This window comes from Triticum urartu, chromosome 4A (genome assembly GCF_056163025.1).
Source record: "Triticum urartu cultivar PI428250 chromosome 4A, HENAU_Tu73, whole genome shotgun sequence".
NCBI classification, from domain to species: Eukaryota; Viridiplantae; Streptophyta; class Magnoliopsida; order Poales; family Poaceae; genus Triticum; species Triticum urartu.
The window spans coordinates 335,189,406-335,212,358 of record NC_141876.1 but is presented as its reverse complement, the minus strand read 5'-3'; the positions used below and the strand labels follow the sequence as shown (position 1 = coordinate 335,212,358).

At 44.7% G+C, this 22,953-nt stretch overlaps 1 protein-coding gene across 3 annotated transcripts in view; it reads left to right on the top strand.

Annotated features, from left to right (window-relative positions):
• The first annotated feature begins 13,519 nt into the window (after window positions 1-13,519).
• The window catches only part of LOC125551427 (ARM repeat superfamily protein), a 38,924-nt gene continuing 29,490 nt past the window's right edge, over window positions 13,520-22,953 (top strand). Inside the window, exons 1-4 of one of the 3 annotated variants that reach the window (XM_087518350.1) lie at window positions 13,520-14,286; window positions 14,383-14,466; window positions 14,553-14,612; window positions 17,485-17,613. In XM_087518350.1, coding sequence (XP_087374476.1) covers window positions 13,639-14,286; window positions 14,383-14,466; window positions 14,553-14,612; window positions 17,485-17,613 — 921 coding nt within the window. In that variant the 5' untranslated portion in view covers window positions 13,520-13,638. The remainder of the gene's footprint in view (window positions 14,287-14,382; window positions 14,467-14,552; window positions 14,613-17,484; window positions 17,614-22,953) is intronic. The other 2 variants (XM_048714675.2, XM_087518349.1) reach the window with 2 other exon arrangements.

The window sequence follows — 22,953 nt, the reverse complement described above, 5'->3', positions numbered from 1 at the left end:
GAGGCTAGTTTCCAGGAGTTGAAGAAACGCTTGGTTACCTCACCGGTATTGATTTTGCCAGATCAGACCAAGGATTATGAGGTGTATTGCGACGCTTCACGTCGAGGACTTGGAGCAGTGCTTATGCAGGAAGGAAAAGTTGTTTCGTATGCTTCACGACAACTGAAGCCTCATGAGTTGAATTATGCCATGCATGATTTGGAGTTAGCAGCCGTAGTGCATGCATTGAAGACGTGGAGACATTTCCTCATTGGAAATCATTGCGAGGTGTACACGGATCACAAGAGTTTGAAGTACATTTTCATGCAGAAGGAGTTGAACCTCCGACAAAGGAGATGGTTGGAGCTCATCAAGGATTATGACATGAGATTGCATTACCATCCCGGAAAGGCTAATGTAGTAGCTGACGCATTGAGCCGTAAGAGCCATGTCAATACCCTAGTGACGGGGAAAATACCAAAGGAATTAGCAGAAAACCTTCGTGAGCTATGTTTGGAAATAGTTCCGAGAGGCTATGTAGCAGCATTGGAGATTCAGTCAACATTGATGGATAAGATCAGAGAAGCTCAGAAATCTGACAAGGAGATTGCTGCTATAAAAGAGAAACTTAGCAAAGGAAAAGCTAAGGGATTTCGTGAGGATGAGCACGATACCTTATGGTTTGAGGACCGTGTTTATGTGCCCAATGACCCGGAGATCAGGAAGTTGATTTTGCAAGAGGCACATGATTCACCATATTCGATTCACCCAGGGAATACCAAGATGTATTTGGATTTAAAGGAAACATTCTGGTGGACCGGAATGAAGAAGGATATTGCAGCCTATGTAGCAGTTTGTGACGTATGTCAGAGAGTAAAGGCAGGACATCAAAAGCCAGCAGGACTGTTACAACCATTGCCGATACCCGAATGGAAGTGGGATAAGATAGGCATGGATTTTATCACAGGACTACCCAGGACGAAAGCAGGATATGACTCGATATGGGTAGTAGTTGATCGTTTGACGAAGGTAGCACATTTCATTCCAGTTAAGACCACTTACACCAGTGCTAAGTTGGCAAAGATATACATGACTAAAATCGTTTGTTTGCATGGAGTTCCGAGGAGTATCGTATCAGATAGAGGAACCCAATTTACCTCAAAGTTTTGGAATCAGTTGCATGAAACTTTAGGAACCAGACTAGAGTTCAGCACAGCTTTTCACCCACAGACGGATGGACAGACTGAGAGAGTCAATCAGATTTTGGAAGATATGCTGAGAGCTTGTGCACTAGATTATGGATCAAGTTGGGACGAAAACTTGCCGTATGCGGAGTTTTCTTATAACAACAGTTACCAAACCAGTTTGAAGATGGCCCCTTTCGAAGCTTTATACGGAAGGAGGTGCAGGACACCGTTGTCATGGAACGAAGTTGGAGACCGTCAGTTCTTTGGACCAGATTTGATTAAGGAGTCTGAACGGAAAGTTAAGTTGATTCGCGACAGGCTCAAGGTAGCCCAGTCCAGGCAGAAGAGCTACGCAGATTCAAAACGCAAGGAGATAGTTTACGAAACTGGAGACAGAGTTTATCTCCGAGTATCCCCACTTCGAGGAGTTAAGCGCTTTGGAGTTAAGGGAAAGTTAGCACCGCGTTTCGTTGGACCATTTAAGATCGTGAAACGTATGGGAGAAGTCGCTTATAAGTTGGAATTACCAGAGGGACTGTCAGGAGTTCATGACGTATTCCATGTGTCTCAGCTGAAGAGATGTCATGCCGAGATGGCAGAGATACCGCTAAGAGATACCGTACCGCTTGAAGCGATTCAGTTAAAGGATGACCTAACGTATGAGGAGAAGCCAGTCAAGATTCTCGAGTTTGCCAGTAGAGTTACTCGCAGCAAGGTTATCAAGTTTTGCAAAGTTCAGTGGAACCACCACTCAGAGGATGAAGCCACCTGGGAGAGAGAGGAAGATTTGCTCAAGGACCACCCTCACCTATTTTCTAGCCGACCTGAATCTCGAGGGCGAGATTCATCTTAAGGGGGGTAGGTTTGTAACATCCCAAATTTTAATTTGGAATGTTATACACTAGATCATCATGCATATCATATTTTTCTTGCATTTTGGTTGATCCTAGAAATTTCACTCAACTCAAGGACCCTCGGAGAGAGTTGGAGATTTCGTTATTTTCATATTTGAGAGTTTTCTCGAATTTTGAAAATAGGATCATTTGATTTATTTATTTGATCTTCAATAATTTTTCCGGTGTCAAAATATATGAGAGAGGGAATAATATGACTTTCCCAAATTTAGGAAAAATGAAGATTTAATAAATAGATCAAAGTTTGTTTGTCGGAGTTTATTCGCATTTTATTTGGATAGGAAAAATGCGCGTTTTCAAAAATTGCATTTTAGGTCCGGAGAAAAGTTCATTTTGTTCGGCTCATTTTTAGGAGTCGAGGAAAATTAACTTTATTAGTTTTGGAGTCCGGTAGATTTTGTTTTTTTGTGTTTTTCCGAGCGCAGAACCGTTTAAAAAAATCAAAGTCCAGCGCCTTGGGCCAAAGGCCCAGCCGGCCAAGACCACGGCCAAAGGCCACCGCCCCAGGGAGCCGCGCGCCAGGCGCAGGCGCAGGAGGCCGCCGCCTCTTGCTCTAAACCGAATCCTAGTAGGACTTTTGTCCTACTTCCGTATATTCCTTTTCTATTTCTAGATCTTTTCCTATTCCTAGTCTAATTCTTGTCCCCTACCCCAAGTTTTGTCTCCCCTCACCCATATAAATACCCAAGCACCCCCCCTCTAAATCATCAAACCCAAAGCCTAGAGCTTCACCACACCCCGCGCCGCGCCGCCCTAAGCCGCCGCCCGCGCCCTGCGTCACCGCCGCCGCCGCACCTTGCCGCGCCGCCACCCCACACCCGGCCGCGCCCTGCGTCACCGCCGCCGCCACACCTTGCCGCCGCCTACGCCCCACGCCGCCGGAGCCCCTCACCGGAGACCTCGCCGGAGGTAGCCCCGCGCTACATCTATTCTTTTTCTCGGATCGTTTTCTTCTAATCGTTCCGATTCTTTTCTTCTCTAAACCGTTCCGGTTTTCTAGATCGGTTTTCTTCTCCGAAACCCTAGATCGGATTCGTTTTCTTCTCCGATTTAGTTGCCTTTGGACCGTTCGCCGGACCGTTCGTCCTAACGAACGTGATCACCGGATTCTTCTAGGTTAACGACGTCCGTTCGTTTAACCGTTCTTCTTTTTCTTTTCGTCGGATTTATTCCGCGATCGCGATCTCAGATCCGATCTTCTTTCTAGTCTTTCTTTTCGCTCGTTTATCGGAATCAGGTGATTCAAGCGCCTGGAGTTTCGTCTCGAAACCGCCGTTCCGTCTAATCAACTTGAACAAGCTTTTGCTATAGTAAAATTTTGACCTAGATTCAACTTGCTAGAACCGAGTTGTTTTCTTCCGCCGTTTGTTTTTCGTTCTTTCTTTGCAACCGGAGTTCTTAAGTTGAACTACTTGGTTCGATCTCTTGTTCGAGTTTTACCTGTGCATTAGATGAGTACTTATTGTATGCTTGTTGTTTGTCTGCGATAGATTACCCGGATTGCGCCGCTTGTTACTTCAAAACCCTAGGACTCACGGATCATCAGCAAGGCAAGTAACACTTTGATCATACCTTTTCTACAACCCACTTTTATTGCATTAGATCAATCCTCCCACATTGCATGATTAGGATCTAATTAAATTGTGGGATGGGAAGTAGATGAGGTAGTACCTATTACCTGTATTATTATGAAACCTTTGGGAGTTACTTCTACGTTTGCTTATTATGCCATGCTATGCTAGTAGACGTGGATTGGGTGAGTGATATCCATGACAGATGTGAGATTGATAATTTTAATGGTTTATCTAAGGTGGCAACCTAACACACATCTGGGTGGATTGAGACACATGAACGAAGAAGGACACATGCCGGCCAGCCTAAGTGTTCCGGAGCAGTAGCAAGCTACCATGGCTCAGTGGAAGCACTAGGAGACATTTCCCCATAAGAGAGGCTACCAAGTATAAACAACTAGGTTGTCGGATCCCACACATACCAAGCATTTCAATAACATACACACAATATGCTCGATATGTGCAAATACAACATGGCATCACAACATAACTCTATGACTTAAAGTATTTATTCATTAGGCTTCGAGGAGCCAGATATTACAAACTTGGGTCTGATGACCCAACATTCAAGTCATACAAGCAACAAGCACATGCAGAAGCTTAACTTGTCTGAGTACAGACAACTACAAATGAAAAGGCTGAGAAGCCTGACTATCTACAAGACCCCGCCGAGGGCACAAGATCGTAGCTGAGGTAAAAGCTAAACGTCGAAGTCCATGCGGAACTACTAGTGAGACTGAAGTCTCTTTGCAAAACAAAAATTAAGCAAACATGAGTACAAATGTACCCAGCAAGAATTACATCAAAACTAGCTACATATGCATCAGTATCAACAAAGGGGGTGGTGGAGTTTAATTGCAGCAAGCCAGCTTTGACTTGGTGGCTATCCTAAACTACGACTGCAAGTAACTCTTTTGAGGTGGCGCACACGAGTCCACATATTCACCAATCAATACGCCACTATGGATCCGCTCCCGTCTCCCTACAAGAACGCCATCCATAGCACTCACGCTTATCTTGCGCATTTTAGAGTATCCACTTTCACTTGTCTATGAACTGTATAGGCAACCCAGAGGTCCTTTACCGCGGATGCGGCTATCGAATAGATGATGTTAACCCTGCAGGGGTGTACTTCTTCACACACGCTCTCACCACTTATCGCCGTTTACACGACATGGACTCGGCAACCTTCAAGCGGAAGCCCAGCGAGGGTGTCGGCCGCGACCTGACTAACCACACAAGTCCCTAGTCCATGTTTATCGGCTATTCAGGTTCCATCCACAGGGAGTCTGGCCGAAATTTCCACATACGGCCCCGAACGACGTGTGCAGGGTTCCCGAGACACCAAACGGGCGCCCGGTACACCGTGCCACGTACCTACCGCATCACAGCCCACCCTGAGGGTCAGTGCTGCGCACGACCTCCAGTATACTACAAACACCAGAAACTACTTGCAACTCCCGGACAGAGGACAGGGGCAGTTAATAAGTCGAGAGGGTCCATTGGTTTCGGGCCCAATGCGTGGTAGTAGCTGTTCATGGATCACAAACACAAAACTCAGTTCCTGAGGACGGTTTCAATGAGACAACCCATGCTATTGATGTGTACCATACTAGTGTTCATAGTAGCCCTGGGTATTCTGATACCGGTTCGGTTGCTAGGATTAGTAACTCAAAATAGGAGTTGCAAAATAAATAGAGACTAGTTAAGGGCGAGGTGACGATGTGTGTTGGAAGTGATTGCAAGGTTGATACGATCACCATCACACACTCCCTCTACCTTCCGGATTAGTGTTGAACCTAAATAAATGTTATTTGGGGTTTGTGTTGAGCATGAATATGATTAGATCATGTTTATTACAACAGTTATTCATTTAAGTCAGAGAATAATTCTTATTCTACTTACATGAATAAAACCTTCTATGGTCATACACCCAATGTGAATGGTTTATTGAATCTCGGTTGTAGTAATACACATATTCATAATATTGATGCCAAAAGATGCAAAGTTGATAATGATGGTGCAACATACTTGTGACACTGCCGTTTACGTCATATTGGTGTAAAGCGCATGAAGAAACTCCATGCGGATGGACTTTTGGAATCACTTGATTATGAATCATTTGATACTTGTGAACCATGCCTCATGAGCAAGATGACTAAAACTCCGTTCTCTAGAACAATGGAGCAAGCTGATGACTTATTGGGAATAATACATACCGATGTATGAGATCCGATGAGTGTTGAAGCACGCGGCGGGTATCGTTATTTTCTCACCTTCACAAATGAGTTGAGTAGGTATGGGCATATCTACTTGATGAAACACAAGTCTGAAGCGTTTTAAAAGTTTAAAGAATTTCAGAGTGAAGTGGAGAATCATCGTAACAAGAAAATAAAGTTTCTACGATCTGATCGCGGAGGCGAATATTTGAGTTACTAGTTTGGCCTTCATTTAAAACAATGTGGAATAGTTTCACAACTCACGCCACCTAGAACACCACGGCGTAATGGTGTGTCCGAATGTCGTAACCGTACTTTATTAGATATGGTGTGTTCTATGATGTCTCTTACCGATTTACCACTATCGTTTTGGGGTTATGAATTAGAGACATCTGCATTCACGTTAAATAGGGCACCATCTAAATCCGTTGAGACGGCACCGTATGAAGTATGGTTTGGAAAGAAACTCAAGCTGTCGTTTCTTAAAAGTTTGGGGATGCGACGCTTATGTCAAAAAGCTTCAGCCTGATAAGCTCGAACCAAAATCAGAGAAGTGTGTCTTCATAGGATACCCTAAGGAAACAATCGGGTACACCTTCTACCACAGATCCGAAGGGAAGATCTTTTTTTGCCCAGAATGGATCCTTTCTAAAGAGGAGTTTCTCTCGAAAGAAGTGAGTGGGAGAAATGTAGAACTTGATGAGGTAATTGTACCTTCTCTCGAATTGGAAAGTAGCACATCAGAGAAAACCGTTCCCGTGATGCCTACACCAACTAGAGATGAAGCTAATGATGATGATCATGAAACTTCAGATCAAGTTACTACGGGACCTCGTAGGTCGTCCAGAGCATGTTCCGCACCAGAGTGGTACGGTAATCCTGTCCTGGAAGTCATGTTATTAGACCATGGCGAACCTACGAACTATGAAGAAGCCATGATGAGCCCAGGTTTCGATAAATGGCTCGAGGCCATGAAATTTGAGATAGGATTGATGTATGAGAACAAAGTGTGGACTTTGGTGGACTTGTCCGATGATCGACAAGCCATTGAGAATAAATGGATCTTCAAGAAGAAGACGGACGCTGATGGTAATGTCACTATCTACAAAGCTCGACTTGACGCAAAAGGTTTTCGACAAGTTCAAGGAGTTGACTATGATGAGACCTTCTCACCTGTAGCGATGCTTAAGTCAGTCCAAATCATGTTAGCAATTGCCGCATTTTATAATTATGAAATCTGGCAAATGGATGTCAAAACTACATTCCTTAATGGATTTCTTGAAGAAGAGTTGTATATGATGCAACCAGAAGGTTTTGTCGATCCTAAAGGTGCTAACAAAGTGTGCAAGCTCCAACGATCCATCTATGGACTGGTGCAAGCATCTCAGAGTTGGAATATACGCTTTGATGAGGTGATCAATGCATATGGTTTTATACAGACTTATAGTGAAGCCTGTATTTACAAGAAAGTGAGTGGGAGCTCTATAGCATTTCTGATATTATATGTGGATGACATATTGCTGATTGGAAATGATATAGAATTTTTGGATAGCATGAAAGGATACTTGAATAAGAACTTTTCAATAAAAGACCTCGGTGAAGCTGCTTACATATTGGGCATCAAGATCTATAGAGATAGATCAAGACGCTTGCTAAGATTTTCAATGATTACATGCCTTGAAAAGATTTTGAAGGAGTTCAAAATGGATCAGTCAAAGAAGGAGTTCTAGCCTGTATTGTAAGGTGTGAAGTTGAGTAAGACTCAAAGCCTGACCACGGCAGAAGATAGAGAGAGAATGGAAGTCATTCCCTATGCCTCAGCCATAAGTCCTATAAAATATGCCATATTGTGTACCAGACCTATTGTGTACCTTGCCACGAGTTTGGCAAGGGGGTACAATAGTGATCTAGGTGTAGATCACTTGACAACAGTCAAAATTATCCTTAGTTACCTAACAGGACTAAGGAAATATTTCTCGGTTATGGAGGTGATAAAGAGTTTGTCGTAAAGGGTCACGTCAATGCAAGCTTTGACACCGATTCAGATAACTTTGAGTCTTATTCTGGATACGTATTGAAAGTGGGAGCAATTAGCTAGAGTAGCTCCATGCACAACATTGTAGACATAGAAATTTGCAAAATACATACAGATCTGAATGTGACAGAACCGTTGACTAAACCTCTCTCACAAGCAAAATATGATCACACCTTAGTACTCTTTGGGTGTTAATCACATGGTGATGTGAACTAGATTATTGACTCTAGTAAACACTTTGGGTATTGGTCACATGGCGATGTGAACTATGGATGTTAATCACATGGCGATGTGAACTAGATTATTCACTCTAGTGCAAGTGGGAGACTGAAGGAAATATGCCCTAGCGGCAATAATAAAGTTGTTATTTTATATTTCCTTATTCATTATAAAGGTATATTATTCATGCTAGAATTGTATTGATCGGGAACTTAAATACATGTGTGAATGCATAAACAAATATCGTGTCCCTAGTAAGCCTCTACTAGACTAGCTCGTTGACCAAAGATGGTTAAGGTTTCCTAACCATAGACATGAGTTGTCATTTGATAACGTGATCACATCATTAGGAGAATGATGTGATGGACAAGACCCATCCATTAGCTTAGCATATTGATCGTTCAGTTTATTGCTATAGCTTTCTTAATGTCAAATACATATTCCTTCAACTATGAGATTATGCAACTCCCGGATACAGGAGGAATACCTTGTGTTCTATCAAACATCACAACGTAACTGGGTGATCATAAAGATGCTCTACAGGTATCTCCGAAGGTATTTGTTGAGTTGCCATAGATCGAGATTAGGATTTGTCACTCCGAGTATCGGAGAGGTATCTTTGGGCCCTCTCGATAATACACATCATAAGAAGCCTTGCAAGCAAAGTGTCTAAAGATTTAGTTGCACGATGATGTATTACGGAACGAGTAAAGAGGCTTGATGGTAACGAGATTGAACTAGGTATGAAGATACCGACGATCAAATCTCGGGCAAGTAACATACCGACAGACAAAGGGAATTACATATGTTGTCATAACGGTTCGACCGATAAAGATCTTTGTAGAATATGTAGGAACAAATATGGACATCCAGGTTCCGCTATTGGTTATTGACCAGAGAGGTTTCTCGGTGCTACCTCTTGAGCACTGCGTTGGTTTTCCCCGAAGAGGAAGGGATGATGCAGCAAAGTAGCGTAAGTATTTCCCTCAGTTTTTTAGAACCAAGGTATCAATCCAGTAGGAGGCTACGCGCGAGTCCCTCATACCTACACAAAACAAATAAATCCTCGCAACCAACGCGGATAGGGGTTGCCAATCCCTACACGGCCACTTACGAGAGTGAGATCTGATAGATATGATAAGATAATATTTTTTGGTATTTTTGTCATAAAGATGCAAAGTAAAATAAAAGCAAAGGAAAAAGCAAAGGAAATAACTAAGTAGTAGGAGATTAATATGATAAAGATAGACCCGGGGGCCATAGGTTTCACTAGTGGTTTCTCTCAAGAGCATAAGTATTCTACGGTGGGTGAACAAATTACTGTTGAGCAATTGACAGAATTGAGCATAGTTATGAGAATATCTAGGTATGATCATGTATATAGGCATCACGTCCGAGACAAGTAGACCGACTCCTGCCTGCATCTACTACTATTACTCCACTCATCGACCGCTATCCAGCATGCATCTAGAGTATTAAGTTAAAAATAGAGTAACGCCTTAAGCAAGGTGACATGATGTAGAGGGATAAACTCATGCAATATGATGAAAACCCCATCCTGTTATCCTTGATGGCAACAATACAATATGTGCCTTGCTACCCCTACTGTCACTGGGAAAGGACACCGCATGATTGAACCCAAAGCTAAGCACTTCTCCCATTACAAGAAAGATCAATCTAGTAGGCCAAACCAAACTGATAATTTGAAGAGACTTGCAAAGATAACCAATCATACATAAAAGAATTCAGAGAAGATTCAAATATTGTTCATAGATAGACTTGATCATAAACCCACAATTCATTGGTCTCAACAAACACACCGCAAAAAGAAGATTACATCGAATAGTTCTCCACAAGAGAGGGGGAGAACATTGTATTGAGATCCAAAAAGAGAGAAGAAGCCATCTAGCTAATAACTATGGACCGGTAGGTCTGAGGTAAACTACTCACGCCTCATCGGAGAGGCTATGGTGTTGATGTAGAAGCCCTCCGTGATCGATGCCCCCTCCGGCGGAGCTCCGAAACAGGCCCCAAGATGGGATCTCGTGGATGCAGAAAGTTGCGGCGGTGGAATTAGGTTTTTGGCTCCATATCTGACCGTTTTGGGGTACGTAGGTATATATAGGAGGGATGAGTACGTCGTTGGAGCAACATGGGGCCCACGAGGGTGGAGGGCGCGCCTGGTGGGGGTGGGCGCGCCCCCCTACCTCGTGGCCTCCTCTTTTGTGTCTTGACATAGGGTCTAAGTCTCCCAGGTCTTGTTTGTTGAGAAAATCACGTTCCCGAAGGTTTCATTCCGTTTGGACTCCGTTTGATATTCCTTTTCTCCGAAACCCTAAAACAGGCAAAAACAGCAATTCTGGGCTGGGCCTCCGGTTAATAGGTTAGTCCCAAAAATAATATAAAAGTGGATAATAAAGCCCAATAATGTCCAAAATAGTAGATAATATAACATGGAGCAATCAAGAATTATAGATACGTTGGAGACGTATCAAGCATCCCCAAGCTTAATTCCTGCTCGTCCTCGAGTAGGTAAATGATAAAAACAGAATTTTTGATGTGGATTGCTACTTGGCATAATTTTAATGTAATTCTTCTTAATTATTGTATGAATATTCAGATCCGAAAGATTCAAGACAAAAGTTTAATATTGACATAAAAATAATAATACTTCAAGCATACTAACAAAGCAATTATGTCTTCTCAAAATAACTTGGCCAATCTGAGTGCCGCTGGAGCACGGGAACAAAGGGGTAAGGGGTCGAGAGGGGAGTGTGCTCATGGTGATTCGGTAGAGGAGGGTAGCGGGCTCGGGGAGGGCTTGTCGAAGCCTTTGACGATGGCGACCGGCGGGGCAGAGGAGGAAGAAGGGGGCGTGGTGGCAATGTGGTGGCCCTGAGCTTAATGTCGAGGGTGCAGACGATGTAGCGGAGCTTGACGTAGCTCCAGGACTCGCTGGCGGGGCACGAGGGCGACGGTGGCGCTCGGTGATGGGCGGAGAAGGCGAGGGGAGAGGGGAGAGCGTTGGGGGAGTGGGAGAAAATGGAGGGGAGGAGTCCGAGAGGCCACGGGGTGGCGCCCTTATCCCCTCCCGCGGCGGGGACGAGCGCACTGTTGCGGTGCGGCTCGACAGATGGAGGAGGGAGAAGGTGAGGTGGGCTGGGCCGGCCACTGTGGACTAGAGCCCAATCTGCCCAGCTCTTCCTTTTTCCATTTCATTTCATTTTCTGTTTTCTTTATTACTTTCTGTTTTGCCTTAATTTTTAATAACATTTGAGTTTTACAAAATATGAAACTTGGTCGAATATTTATATTGCAATTTTAGACACTGCCACAAAAAGTTTGGGAGTTATTTAAATTAGTATGGATTTTTTATAACTTGGAATAGCACTTAAAATATTGTTTTGGCCCTGTTTTAAATGCTAGAGCCCAAATGAGCAACAAGTGATGTTGTTTTCCTCAACCATAATTTGTTTTGGAATATTTTGCTAAATGGTGAACTTTTTTCCCACCATGTTTGTGAATTAAATTCTCACTTTAAATTTGAACTGAATTCATAGGTGAAATTTGAAATGAAATTTGAACCCAAGTAATTAAGCACTGCAAATCAAAATGTCATAGCATAATCAAGATGGATTACTATAGCTTAGTACATGGGGGTGTTACAACCGCCTAGGACCCCCCCCCCCACTGCATGAGGATGAGCCGACACAACCCGCTGCCCAAGGTTGGAAAAAGCGGTAGGCGTAAGCGAGGCGGTTGTCCTTAGAGATGACAGTTTTGCCCATGGGTATGGGTACCCGCGGGTACCCTACCTGAAAACAATGGGCATGGGCAAGACTTGGAGAGATTTTGTACCCACGGGTAATGGGTATCCATACCCGCAATATATATGAGTAGGGTATGGGTATGAAATTTTGACCACGAGTAACTCAATGGATACCCATGAAAATTTTATTAATGGAAATAACTCTTATGGCATGTAGGATCAACATCTAACTCCTGTGGCCCACTCCAAATCTCGTATTCCTTATACCGGCCATGACTCATAGGCCTGTAATTACCTGGCCACCACTCCTCCTACGTCTTATGGGACTCCTCGAAAAGATTAAATCTCGACTCCTCGCTACCAGACTCTTGTCCAACTCTCGATTCAGCAACCCCCATTCCCACCACTGCCTCCCACTGCGTTGGGCTTGCGCCACCCATCGGAGGAGCTCCCGTTAGTGCTATATTGCTCGCCCATCATCACTTGAATTTTAAACTCATTTTATACCTGTTAAAAATTTAAATGTTATATATTGAACTCACTGGATATCCATTGGGTATAGGATACCCGATGGGTATGGGTGTGGGTACCAATTTACGCCATGGGTATTGAAGTGGGTAGGTATAGAAATTTTCTATGGGTATGGGTTTGGGCAGAAGGAGGTTGTACCTGCCCATACCCTATCCATTGCCATCCCTAGTTGTCCTTCGCCTAGTGCCTAGGCGGTGCTTAAACGCCCTAGGCGTAGCCTAGGCGATTATATAATTTTTACTATTAGGGTGTATATGTGGTTATTATATGTGTATTCTATTAATTTAGGGCATATAAGTACGTTAACGATCAGCTACTACGATTGGAATGGGGCCCTTTTGGCATATCAGTGCGATATGGCATGATTTCTCGCTTGGGTAGACAATTTCTTACTTGCTCTGTCTAGACTTCTGCTTATGCCCTAGGCGAGGCGTTGGACCATTGCCTAGCGCCTAGGCGTGCCTAAGCGCCTCCTAGGCACTGCCTTTTCCAACAGAGCCGCTGCCACAACAACTGGCGTCCCAACATGTTCGGTGAAATGACCATGACATACAAAATTTAGTTTTTCATTTTCATTGATTTTTATGGGACTTTAAATTTTGTATGCATTTTGATATGATGTCTGGGGTATTTTCTTCAAATTTGATGCGTGTAGTGTGGATGTTGAAACTTTTTTGATGATGGCATATGTGACAATAGAAAACAATGGTCGTGATGAGGAGAATGCAAATGCCAGCGATGGTAATGGAGGCAATGCCATTTGAGAGCTATATGTATTCGTGTTCTATGACTTTTTTGTGTGTTGTTGGTGCATAATGCTTGCGGTTTAGACTGAATTTGAACTTGAATTTAAAATGTTGTTAATCGCTGTATTAGTGCAAAGTTTTAATTATCATGTTATAGTTTGCTTAACCCAAATAATGAATGCCACATGTATGGCACGAAGTAATACCGTTTTGATATTTTTACAACTTAAATTGCCATAAGAAACAAAATCAAAAAACTGAAACTTACTATTCAAACAGAAAGTTGTTATGCTTCACAACTAAAGTTGGTCCTTGCTTAAATATGCATGTAATTATGAAATAGGCGGCCAAAAATCTTCTCATGCCGTGCGTGCCACTCGGCCCAGTCAATCCCCTCTTACCCCTCTTCCCCACCCGAATCCATCCACCTACGCACGCGCCCACCTCCCCGCCGCCGGAGCGGCAGCGATGGACGTCGCCGAGTCACCGGACCTCCAGGCGCAGCTGGCCGCGGCCGTGCACGCACTTAATCACGCCTCGCATCCCTCCGCACGTCTAGCCGCCAACCAGTGGCTCCTCGGCCTGCAGCGCTCGCCGCAGGCGTGGGCGCTGGCGGCCTCGCTCCTCGCGTGCGCGGATCATCCGGCCCCTTCCGCCGATCTACTCTTCTTCGCCGCCCAGATGCTTCGCCGGAAGATTCAGTCACCCGACTACCCGCTCCCGAACAACGCCGCGCAGCTCCTCGACGCGCTCCTTGTCGCGGCCCGGCGTTTCTGCCTTGCCCCTCCCCGGCTGCTCACGCAGATCTGCCTGGCCCTCGCGGCGCTGGCGCTCCGTGCGGAGGGAGGGGTAGACGGGCTTTTCGCTCGAATGCCGCACCTACCCGACCCCGCCTTGCTGGAGCTGCTCACCGTGCTCCCCGAGGAGGTGGCGCAGGATGAGAGCGGTGACACGGGGGTCGACTCCGTCACGCGGTGCAGGTTCACGCGTGAGCTGCTCACGCACGCGCCCGCCGTGCTTGAGTTCCTGCTAGCGCAGTCTGAGAAGCCGGCCGCCGCGGACGGGGTGCCCCTCCACGAGCGCAACCATAGACTCCTGCGATGCCTACTCAGCTGGGTATGTACGGTCCTTCCTTGCTTCACCCTCAACTCAATATTTCAATTGCGTTCGTCTCTCGCTCTCCCTGTGCTAAGAGAAACGGCATTGTTGTAGGTTCGCGCGGGATGCTTCTCGGGAGCGCCGGCGTCCGCCCTCGCCGCACACCCACTTCTGACGTTCGCGTTCAACTCCCTGCAGGTGCGAACAGTGTACCCACTTCGACCAATTGGTTGTTCACTCATCACGTCCTCACATGTTGTTTCATTCCTGTGTGGCTGATAAAGGCGTTCTTCTCGTTTGAAGTGGCCATAGAGGTTATGACCGAACTTGTCAGCCAGTACCAAGTAAGTTCCGTTCTTCTGTACTGCATTAGTGCAATCGACTCATTGAGTAACATCTACTGTTTAATTGTTGTATGAAATAGTGCTTGAAATGGACCCTATACCAACTTCTCAGTGTACTACTTACTTTTCGTGCAGTGCCTTTCTTTCAGTTAAATTGTAGTTATCTTTATGAAGCATCATGAAATAATCTGGGTCTGGACATTTCAGTTGATTCCAGTTCTGTTCTCTTTTCACGTGCAACACATGCATTTTTGCTTCTCTTTGCACGTGCAACCACTGCATTTTTGCTGCTTCTGTGTGGTTGGTGGGCTAAGAAGCTCCGTGTCAGTGGCGGAGCCAGGATTGGAGCAAGCCCCGGGCCCAAAAAAAAATTGCCGCAAGGGAAAAAAATAACGTCCATAGGGCTTTTAGCTATCGTAAAAGATACCCCATACAAAATATGGCTCAATTGCACGAAAATTTTAGAATTTAAACTCAATGTGTAACTATACAACAAAATGGATAAAAACATGTCAAAAACTACCAAGAACAGTATGTGATGAAAAAGAGTACCAAATCAAAAGAAAAATTTCATAAGAGAATGCATAAACGTCAAGTGAAACAATTATCGTTGATACAAATATAAGAACTTACCACTTCGACGAGGTAAAAGCCCTTTGCGAGACCTTATCATCAATACTTGCAAATACATCTCGCTCAATATGAAATCTCTTCATCTTGTTTTTCTACAATATTAAATGAAATTGGCAGATTACATCAATTTGAGTTCAACAATACCCTAGATATATGTCTGGATACATACACACATTATTGCAATTTAGTTGGGAGCAGTTTATAAACTGACATTGTAGAACACGATAGAAGTGGAAGCATAAGGGGAAATTGGGAAAGCATAACAAAAAATACCAAGGTGTGGTAGTCAAGCAGCCAGGCACGCCACGCGGGCGATTGGATGAACGACGCACAGGAGGGCGGTCCGGAGTGGCCGGGACGGCGGCGGCGCCGGTGGCCGGCGCTAGCGCTGAAGTCTGGACACTGGAGATTGATCTTGAGTGCGTCGTTGCGATTTAGGTCGGCGGGGGCCGCGCTAGCGCTGGCGTCTCCTGACAGACTCGTGTCGTGCGTCCATCCGTCAGTTTGAGATGAGACGGCCCAGGCTGACGTCTCCTGTCGCGTGCGAGTTAGAATTTTTTTTAGGTTAAGTTAGATCGTGGCTCGTGGGCAGGGGCGGAGCTGGGCCCCGGGCACCCAGGGCCCAGGCCTGGGGCGTGGAATTTTTACTAGGCTATTATATATGTATGTTTTTCTGTAGGCCCGGGGTGCAGCCCAGTAAAATGAAGAAAGCCCAGAGCGTCATGGGCTGTCTGACCTCATTAAACGGACATAACTACGAGGAAACCTCCAACTCGCGCACGCACGCAGCAGGTGAGTAGGAGACCTCCCCCACGAGCAGTGGCGGAGCCAGGATTGGAGCAAGCCCTGGGCCCAAAAAAAAATTGCCGCAAGGGAAAAAAATAACGTCCATAGGGCTTTTAGCTATCGTAAAAGATACCCCATACAAAATATGGCTCAATTGCACGAAAATTTTAGAATTTAAACTCAATGTGTAACTATACAACAAAATGGATAAAAACATGTCAAAAACTACCAAGAACAGTATGTGATGAAAAAGAGTACCAAATCAAAAGAAAAATTTCATAAGAGAATGCATAAACGTCAAGTGAAACAATTATCGTTGATACAAATATAAGAACTTACCACTTCGACGAGGTAAAAGCCCTTTGCGAGACCTTATCATCAATACTTGCAAATACATCTCGCTCAATATGAAATCTCTTCATCTTGTTTTTCTACAATATTAAATGAAATTGGCAGATTACATCAATTTGAGTTCAACAATACCCTAGATATATGTCTGGATACATACACACATTATTGCAATTTAGTTGGGAGCAGTTTATAAACTGACATTGTAGAACACGATAGAAGTGGAAGCATAAGGGGAAATTGGGAAAGCATAACAAAAAATACCAAGGTGTGGTAGTCAAGCAGCCAGGCACGCCACGCGGGCGATTGGATGAACGACGCACAGGAGGGCGGTCCGGAGTGGCCGGGACGGCGGCGGCGCCGGTGGCCGGCGCTAGCGCTGAAGTCTGGACACTGGAGATTGATCTTGAGTGCGTCGTTGCGATTTAGGTCGGCGGGGGCCGCGCTAGCGCTGGCGTCTCCTGACAGACTCGTGTCGTGCGTCCATCCGTCAGTTTGAGATGAGACGGCCCAGGCTGACGTCTCCTGTCGCGTGCGAGTTAGAATTTTTTCTAGGTTAAGTTAGATCGTGGCTCGTGGGGGAGGTCTCCTACTCACCTGCTGCGTGCGTGCGCGAGTTGGAGGTTTCCTCGTAGTTATGTCCGTTTAATGAGGTCAGACAGCCCATGACGCTCTGGGCTTTCTTCATTTTACTGGGCTGCACCCCGGGCCTACAGAAAAACATACATATATAATAGCCTAGTAAAAATTCCACGCCCCAGGCCTGGGCCCTGGGTGCCCGGGGCCCAGCTCCGCCCCTGCGTGTCATGGTATGAAGTAGGAGTACATAGCCTGAGTTGATGAATTGAATGTTCCTTATTTTTCCTGTTCAATTATGTGTTGTTTTGCCTATGTATTGCCCAGCCAAGTATCATGCAGTGTTGTTGACTATGCAATGGTACTGTAAAGTTATAAAATGGCGGATGTTGCGCCCCCTTTTGTTTCTGTTTCTTAGAAAAAGCCACTGTCCTTCTGTTGAGGTTGCTGACTAGCAAAGCACCGTTCAGCAAATGTGCTTCCAACTCATAATGAATGAGAATTCTGATGTATGCTGGTATGATTGTAGGAATTACCGCAGGCATTTCTAAGCAAGATGCCATACATCAGAGAGGTTCTTCTTTTGCCAGCTCTAGCCAACAGAAGTGAGAAGATTATTGCTGGTCTTACTAGTTTGATGTGCGAAGTTGGTCAAGCAGTAAGTTTTTTCTTGTAAAGTTTTTTGTGTTTTAGCATGATGGGCAGGCCTTGTTTGTTTCAGCTTCAATTGGCTTCAAATCACATGTGAATTCGCTTCATTGGGAATCAACTTTGCCACTGAAGTACACCTGGACGTGCTTCAGGCAATTGCACTGAAAATGGCCCGAATCCAGATTCAGCTTCACTGGCAAAGCTGATTTCAGATAGCTGTTTGTTTCGGCTTCTGATTTTTCCTATGAGAAGCTGCTGCCTAAAGCTGAAACAAACAGAGCCGTAGTCTAGATACTCACAATATGTCTAGTCAAAATTAGTTTCCCAGTTAGGGTTTGCTTTGGATGGACAATATATTGTTGATTCTACCTTTTAGCTTTTGTGGCACTCTCTTATCACAGAGAACGCTAGAAGCTTGGCGCCACTTCATCCATACGACTTTGATTCGATGGCTCACATCTTCATCGATATTACCATCCTTCTACAGCATTGACCCCAAATATCGAAAGGTGTCCTTATGAGGCACCACCTGTCCATCAAGGCTAACCTCCCCCCTCATGCCTAGTTGTATTGAAACTGCACCTCATGTACTCAGTTTTAGTTCTACTGAAGTTTAAAGCCTTTCGATTCCAGAGTTTGTCTCCATAGCTCTAACTTTCTATTGATCCCCGCCCGACTATGATCGACTAGCAGCACATCATCTGCAAAGAGCATACACCATGGGATATCTCCTTGTGTATCCCTTGTGACCTCATCCATCACCAAAGCAAAAAGATAAGGGCTCAAAGGTGACCCTTGGTGCACCTATTTTAATTGGAAAGTCATCAGTGTCGCCATCACTTGTTTGGATACTTACATGTCCTTGATGAGGGTAATGTACTTTGTTGAGACTTTGTGTTTCTCCAAGGCCCACCACATGACATTCCGCGACATCTTATTGTAGGCCTTCTCCAAGTCAATGAACATCATATGCAGGTCCTTTTGGTCCCTGTATCTCTCCATAAGTTGTCGTACCAAGAAAATGGCTTCCATTGTCGACCTTCGAGGCATGAAACCAAACCGATTTTTGGTCACGCCGGTCATTCTTCTTAAGCGGTGCTCAATGACCCTCTTCCATAGCTTTATTGTATGGCTCATCAGCTTAATTCCACGGTAATTACTACAACTTTGAACACCCTCTTCTTGAAGATTGGTACTAATATACTCCACCTCCATTCTTGTTGCATCTTGTTTGCCCGGAAAATGAGGTTTTAAAAGCTTAGTAGCCATACTATTGCTATGTCTTTGAGGCCTCTCCAACCTCAATGGGGATAAAAATAGGGCCCATTGCCTTGCCTCCTTTCATCATTTTAAAGCCCCACTAACCTCAAATTCCTGGATTCATCGCACAAAATGCCTACTGGTATCATTCGAAGGAGTTGTCCAACTCAATGGTAGAGCTCTCATTCTCTTCATTGAATTGCTTGTCGAAGTACGCCCACCATCTATGTGATCTCCTCGTCCTTCACCAGGAGCTGATCTTATCCGTCCTTCATGCATTTGACTTGGTTCACATCCCTCGTCTTGCTCTCTTGGATCTTGGCTATCTTATAGATGTCCCTTTCGCCTTCATTCGTGTCTAAGCGCTAGTAGAGGTCCTCGTATGCCCTACCCCTTGCTTCACTCACAGCTCGCTTTGCGGCCTTCTTTGCCACCTTGTACTTATCTATGTTGTTTGCACTCCTATCCAAGTGTAGGCTTCTGAAACCGTTAATAGCCTTCTGGACATCTATTCCACTACCAGGTATCGTTAGCTTCGATTCTACTTCCCCTGTTCACCCCAAACTCTGAAGCCACCTTACGAATGCAAGTCGCCATCTTCATCCACATATTATTTGCATCATCTCCTTCCTCCCAAGGGCCCTCCTTAATAACCCTGTCCTTGAAAGTCTGTGCTGCCTCCCCCTTGAGCTTCCACCATTTCGTTCTAGCGTCTTTGGCACGCCTATCCTGCTGGACAAGAATACGAAAGTGGAAGTCAGCCACCACAAGCTTATGTTGAGTGACAACACTCTCTTGGTATCACCTTACAATCTAGGCAGCACACATGTCTTCTCTTCTCGAGAGGACGAAATCAATCTTGCTAGAATTGACCACTACTAAAATTCACTAGATGGAATTCTCTCTTTTAAAAGAGGGTGTTATCTACAATCATGTCATAGGATAGTCAAGGTCAATACATCTTCTCCTTGATTCCTGATGCCATAGCCGAAGACCCCATGTGCCCCTTCAAAACCCGTGTTAGATATACCCACGTGGCCTTCGAGGTCTCCTCCTACGAAGAGTGTCTCGCCAATAGGTACACCCCTAACCATGTCTTCCAGGCCTTCCCAGAACTCCCCCTTGGTGCTCTCGCGCTGATAACATTGAGAACCAAGTCCCCAACTACTAGCTTGACGAGGACAATCTAGCCCCCTTGCCACTTGACGTCTACCACTCCATACTCGAGGCTCTTGTTGATCAAGATGCCTACTCCATTTTTGTTTGTAGTTGTCCCCGTGCACCACACAACTTGAAGCCGGTATACTCCACCTTCTTCGCCTTTTGTCCCCTCCATTTGGTTTCTTGGACGCATGGGATATCAACACCTCTCCTCACCGCTGTATCAACTAGCTCCCATAACTTACCTGTCACAGACCCTTTTGTTCCAACCACCTAAGCGGATCCGACTAGGCTCGGCTAGCTTGCTTACCCTTCACACTTCAAATGCGAAGGCCCTAGCTCATTTTTCACTACACCCAGGCGTTGATGTAGAGCGCCACTAAGGATGCATCGACCCGATCCTTGTTCACTCATCACCATATCCAAATCAAGATACGACGCCTCCCAAGGGCGTGATGCCCGTCCCTTGCCCATTTAACACCACACCCATGTTCCCATATGGCGCGTCGCTAAGAGGGTTATGCCCCAACGATGTACTCCCTCCGTAAATAAATGTAAGAACGTTTAGGTCACTAAAATAGTGATCTAAGCGCTCTTATATTTCTTTCCAGAGGGAGTATCATATAGGAGTGGCTGAGTGTTCTTCTGGGTTTCATCTCCATAAGAGTGGTTGAGTTTTGATGTTGGCTCGCCAAGCCTATCACAACCCTCCTCCTTTACTTGGGTTTGGGACCGGCTATGTTGAGGCAACATAGCGTTGCAGCGGGACATCGAGTAGATTTCTAAATGCTATGAACGCCTTGGTTTCAATGGAATCATTAAAATGTTTTTGTACTAATGGAGTACTGATATATTTTGGACATGTATGATAATTTTGTGACAAGTGTTCGAACAAGTGATGTCGACACCGATGATTTCTCGATTAAGATAGGACTGCATCAGGGGTCAGCTTTGAGCCCTTATCTTTTTGCATTGGTGATGGATGAGGTCACAAGGGATATACAAGGAGATATCCCATGGTGTATGCTCTTTGTGGATGATGTGGTGCTAGTTGACGATAGTCGGGCGGGGGTAAATAGGAAGTTAGAGTTATGGAGACAAACCTTGGAATCGAAAGGGTTTAGGCTTAGTAGAACTAAAACCGAGTACATGATGTGCGGTTTCAGTACTACTAGGTGTGAGGATGAGGAGGTTAGCCTTGATGGCCAGGTGGTACCTCGGAAGGACACCTTTCGGTATTTGGGGTCAATGCTGCTGGAGGATGGGGGTATTGATGAAGATGTGAACCATCGAATCAAAGCCGGATGGATGAAGTGGCGCCAAGCTTCTGGCATTCTCTGTGACAAGAGAGTGCCAAAGCTAAAAGGCAAGTTCTACAGGACGGCGGTTCGACCCGCAATGTTGTATGGCGCTGAGTGTTGGCCGACTAAAAGGCGACATGTTCAACAGTTAGGTGTGGCGGAGATGCGTATGTTGAGATGGATGTGTGGCCACACGAGGAAGGATCGAGTCCGGAATGATGATATACGAGATAGAGTTGGGGTAGCACCAATTGAAGAGAAGCTTGTCCAACATCGTCTGAGATGGTTTGGGCACATTCAGCGCAGGCCTCCAGAAGCTCCAGTGCATAGCGGACGGCTAAAGCATGCAGAGAATGTCAAGAGAGGGCGGGGTAGACCGAGAGAACGTATCCTGTGAAACGGACGGACTCATGCACCAGGTGCACCACCAGGTTATGGGCCATTAGATTCGAAATCAAGGGGCAAGATGCATCTGCAAGGGGAGCTGTTGGTACATTTGCAAAACAGACCTTCAAATCTAGCTAAATATATCGGATGGACCTCCCAAGGCTAGTTCGTCTACCTCGCTTTTCCTCTGTTCTGTACTACTACTCCAGGTCGCTCTGTACTACCGAGCTACTGTTTTAAACAAGCTGAGAAATTTGACAAGGTGTGCTCTTGTATCAGCTAATCTAACTGTTATGTGATTGCTCATTGCTGACTTTAGCAAAAATTACAAAAAATTCAAATTGATTCTTCACACAGTTGGAAAGCTCAACAATATTAAGAAGTACTGTATCAGATAAGCAGAGAAGCAGATGTGGCCTCTTTCCTAAAAAAAGTTTCAGAGAAGCAGATGTTGTTTTGCAACTGAACCAAAGATCTTTAGATGCTTCCATGGAAGAACATCACGTCTTTTACATTAAGACATCACAAGCATACACATCAATTGTACGGCAACCACCCTTCTAAACTACAAACAAGCCGCATACTAAATTTTGTTACCAAGTGTACTTTCTTGCTGATTACATGGTTCCAAAAAAATCGGAGCCTGAGACAACCAGACATGATCTGTACTAGTATGGGAGGTGACATTATCAGTTTCATGAGCTGCCAACTAGGAGACATATGAAGATGACTCCTACTTTGAAGATTGTCCGGTCATGCCTTCAACTAATCGATTTGAAGATCAAAGGCAAAATATTGTTGGAGCATGAAAGATGGTCCTGAATCTGAATAATCACCGAATAGTCAGTTCTGGAGCAACCATAAAAAACATGATATAGAAATATTTACCTGCCAATGAGTGGTTGCCGAAGAGGCTTATGTGGCCTGACAATATGTATGCAAGTAATCTTGATATGTCATTCTTCACTGCAGCTATATAGTATAAACAGTCGTTATTGGGAAGCAAAGGATAGTGAGATGGAGGAAGGGACAATAACTCAAACGAAAAACAGAAGAAAAAGAAGTACAACAAGTTTGCATTCTGATTTCTGAAAAAAATATGATAATTATCTCATATCTTTTTGTCAAAAATAGCCCCAACATATTAGATGAAAACAATAAAGTGAAAGTGTACCCAAATATTATATGAAATAAGTTGCTGTGATATTACCTCAGATTAAAATCAGTACCAATATCTA